The sequence below is a fragment of the Hipposideros armiger genome, unplaced genomic scaffold, assembly GCF_001890085.2.
Source record: "Hipposideros armiger isolate ML-2016 unplaced genomic scaffold, ASM189008v1 scaffold_501, whole genome shotgun sequence".
In the NCBI taxonomy this organism is placed as follows: domain Eukaryota; kingdom Metazoa; phylum Chordata; class Mammalia; order Chiroptera; family Hipposideridae; genus Hipposideros; species Hipposideros armiger.
In genome coordinates, this window is record NW_017731851.1 from 712,020 (window position 1) to 716,375 (window position 4,356).

The window sequence follows — 4,356 nt, forward strand, 5'->3', positions numbered from 1 at the left end:
GGCAGCCCAGCTCCAGGTTGAGCTGTTGTTCAGAATCTTAGCTGTAGAGGGCAGCGTCACTGGCCGTCATATGTGGGATCCGAACCGGGGCCCTCTGGCGTCCTGAGCCAGCTCTTAACCAATGTGCCACCACTCGGCCGGCCCAAATGTAACATTTTTAAGTGTATGGTTCAGTGGCATTAAATATATTTACTGTGTTGTAACAATCTTCACCACCATTCAGCTTCAGAACTTTTTTCATCTTCCCAAACAGATACTCTGCCCATTAAACGATAACTCCCCATTGCCTCTTCCCTCTGCCCTTGGGAACCACCTTTTTACTTTCTGTCTTTATGTAGTTGACTACTTTAGATACCTAATATGAATGAAATCCTACAGCGTGTGTCCTTTTGTGACTGGATTGTTTCACTTAGTATAATGTCTTCAAGGTTCATCCTTGTTGTATGTAGCATGCGTCAGAGTATTCTTTTATGGTTGAATAATTCCATTGTATGTACGAGTATAGACCACAGTCTGTTTAACCATTCATCTGTTGATGGACACGTGGGATGCCTCCACCTTTTGGTTATTATGAATAATGCTGTATGTACATGAGGGTACTGGAATCCTCTTGAAATTTCAGACTTCATGGTGAAAGACAGCGTGTTATTAGAAATATGCTTGCTCTTTTGTGATAAAAATAATGATGTAATAGATGTAAAACAATGTCGTGACAAATTAATGATCTCAACTAATATGGTTAGAAGTCTCATAGAAAACACCCCTAAAGAAGTATCTTTTAGGAAAACTTGTATGTTGAATTTTTGCTATACAGTTTGATTAAGGTACAGGTGTTTCTAATACCTTATAATATTTGGTAGATTCTATTTCAATAATGAACTATATTTAGAACTTAATTTTTTTGTGAACCATTAAAGGAAAGTTGTGTTGAAGAAGATTTTTGTCAGCTGTAAATGACTTGAACAGTGTTTTGTGAAAAGGAAATCATGTAATAACCTCTAATAAAGCAGTACATTGACTGGAATTTTAAAAAGGAAATTGGGATATGGTTGCAATTTATTCACTTCATTATTTATTTATAGGTAAACAAAGAAAATTAAAGACAGAAGTCCACAGAATATTACAGTATACTTTTATAATGGTTAATTTTATAAAAGTAATACCTTTAAAATATAATAGACTTTTTACAGCATTTCCAAATGAAATGGGGAGGAACCATTGAAAATCTTTGGTTCATACTGGTTTGCTGTTTATCTTTGGTTGTTTCAGATTTTTGACCTTTAATAAGTTGCTGTTAGTAATATGCTTTTCTGACAGGTGTTTTTGAGAAAATTCAATTTGTCCCTTCAAGATAAAAGGGAAATTTTAATAGTGAATAGCTGCTTTTCCAAAGAAAATTGAGCTATGGAGAAAGCATTTTGAAGATGAATGTTTGGAAATGCATCCATCATTATATAATTTTGTTGCTGAAATTGATGTTTGTTACCTGCAAATATTGTACGTCCACACTTAAAACACTTGTAAACATAAATTTTTTACTTGTTTTAAAGTTAATGTATTAGGGTTTTCCAGTGAAACAGAACCAACGGGTGACAGGTGTGTGTGTGTGTGTGTGTGTGTGTGTGTGTGTGTGTGTGTGTGTAAATAGAAAGAGAGAGATTGATTTGTAAGGAATTGGGTCACACGTTTTTTGAGGCTTGATGCCAGGCAGGATGCTTGTGCCAGGTAGGATGCTTATGCCTTGGGGGTACAGAGTTGAATAATACATGTTTCCTGCCCTCAATATAGTATGGCAAATGAATACGATAGTAAATTTTAAGGCGCTATGGGGACCCAGACAGAGACCACTTTTCCCAGTCTGAGAGTTTAGGGCCATTTTCCGGAGGACATAGTACCTAAACTGAATCTCAGAGGAGGAATAAGAGTTCATTGCAAAAAAGGTGACCAGGGAAGGGTGTTGCAGCCAGGGAGAACCATATGTGTAAAGGCATTCAGGAATAAAGTAGCATGATTTATGATGAGAAACCTGTTTCTGTCTAGGTCTTAAAGGACGAGGTGGGTGGGGACCAGCAGAAAAGCCTAGGTTTCTCCTTTTATACCTCATTGCCTTTCTGGACAAATCTCAGAAGCTGGTTTAAAACATCTGTGGATAAAATTTTAGACTTTTCAATATGCTTTTTTTTACCTTCCTTTTGTAGGATCAGTTCGACAGCTTAGACAAGCATACACAATGGGGAATTGACTTCTTGGAAAGATATGCCAAATTTGTTAAAGAGAGGATAGAAATTGAACAGAACTATGCGAAACAATTGAGGTAAGTTAAATTTTTTTTTCAATTCTTAGAAGTGAAATTACATGTTTAAATAGTTGGATATTAGGTAAAAGTGATATACCAGAAGTTGTTATTTTTTCATCAGAATTAGAGTGAATTAGGTAACTGGCTTGTTTTAATCGATTTAATTAAACCATTGCCTGGTACCACAAGGAATATTGGCTACCTAGATTACGAGTAGTTTTCATTCCAGAAAGATACTTAAAATCCTAAAATCTGGAAGCAAAAATGCCAGCAAAAAGAAATACCTGGGTATCAATTCTGTACTTTACAGTTTTATTCCTCTATAGTTTTTTTGCTTTAGTATTGTAGTTTTCCTAAAGCATTGACGATTTCTTCAGTTTCTCATTTCTTCAGAGTTTCTGAGACTTGGAAATTGAGTGTGCTGAGCTGAGTTTCTATCAAAAATCAGATAGTTTCTATCAAAAATCAGATACATATATTATTGATGAAAGGGATTTTAGAACATGTGTTAGAAGATAAAAGTTTTATTAAAGGGACAATTTTAGTCTTAAAACACATAGAATTGGGGCCGAGTGGCATGTTGGTTAAGAGTTGGCTTGGGATGCCAGCTCTGAGCAGCAGGGCCCCAGTTTGGATCCCACATGGGCCAGTGACGCTGCGCCCTCTACAGCTAAGATGGTGAGCAACAACAGCTCAACCTGGAGCTGGGCTGCCGTGAGTGGCCAGCGATGGCGAAGGCTGCAGCCCCTGCTGCAGTGGGCTGCCATGAGATATCGTGAGTGGCCGGCAGCCAGCATGAGCGGCCAGTAGCTGGCGTGAGCTGCCGTGAGTGGGTGTTCAATGGCTGGTGAGCAACTGCCTCACCCAGGAAGAGTGCAATGATCATAATACCAACATGGACCAGTGAAGCAACGTCCTCCACAATTAGAAGAACAAAAAGACAGCAACTTGTCTGTTCTCCTTCCCCGATTCCCCAATGCTGTTCCCCTCCCCCAATTCCACAATAAAATCTTAAAAAAAATAAACCAAAAACAAAAACAAACAAAAAAACAAATAGAATTGATCTTAAGATTTTGTTCAAGCAGAAAATCGTTGTTAGACCACAACTTGACTAACAGTTTTGCTAGAACTTATTCAAAATGGTACTTGGAGTCTGAAGACTAGATATCAATATAAGGTTCTAGCAATAGGGCTAGGGTTCTTTATATTATAAGTGACAGAAAATCCAACCTAAACAGGCACACATGACTAAAATGTAAGACATATTTTGATTCTGGGGTCAAATGTGCCCAGCTATCCATTTCTGGGCTCTGCTTCCTCTTGTGCCTTTATCCTCAGGTTCCATTCGATACCATCCTTTCTGCCCTCTTAGCTCTAGATTTCATATCTTCATACCCTCACATTCTGGGGAAGAATGATGGTCTTGTCTGTTGTGCATTTGGGAGGAGGAGAGTGGAAAGGAAAGGGGGAAGGAAGAAAGTGAAGGAAGGGAGAGGAGGGGGATAGAAGGAAAGCAGACTGCAAGCTTGTACCAGCTGCTTTTCTCCAGAAATCTTAGCAGAGGTCTCCTTTTGTCGTGCTGACCTCAGTTAGGTTATAGGCTCATCCTGAGCTATTCACCGAGATGAGACTATGAGAATGACTTACAGCTAATGGTGGGGGAGGGATAGTTACGCAGAAGAAATTGAAGGTAGTGGATTGAAGAAGGAAGGGGGGACATTTGAATTATAAACCACATGTGCCCACTACAGTAGTAGTGGTTTATGTAATCAACTGGGCATAGGGATGGAATTAGACATGTATGATGAATAAATGACTTATAATATTTTTATAATGATGCTCATACTATTATGATATTTACTGAACTAGTGACATTATGCTAATTTCCTGATTCATTTGCTTCCTCTGTTTTGTTTTTTTTAAATGTGTTTTTTTTAAGATTTTTATTGGGGGATGGGAACAGCACTGGGGAATTAGGGGAAGGGGAACAGACAAGTTGCTGTTGTTTTGTTCTTCAGTCTAGTTGTGGAGGACGTTGCTTCACTGGCCCAAGTTGGCAC

At 38.4% G+C, this 4,356-nt stretch overlaps 1 protein-coding gene across 8 annotated transcripts in view; it reads left to right on the plus strand.

The window, feature by feature from the left end:
* Positions 1-4,356, plus strand: part of FNBP1L (formin binding protein 1 like) — a 110,221-nt gene that overhangs the window by 55,651 nt on the left and 50,214 nt on the right. For all 8 annotated transcript variants that reach the window (XM_019667560.1, XM_019667558.1, XM_019667564.1 and 5 more), the window contains exon 2: positions 2,199-2,314. In XM_019667560.1, coding sequence (XP_019523105.1) covers positions 2,199-2,314 — 116 coding nt within the window. The remainder of the gene's footprint in view (positions 1-2,198; positions 2,315-4,356) is intronic.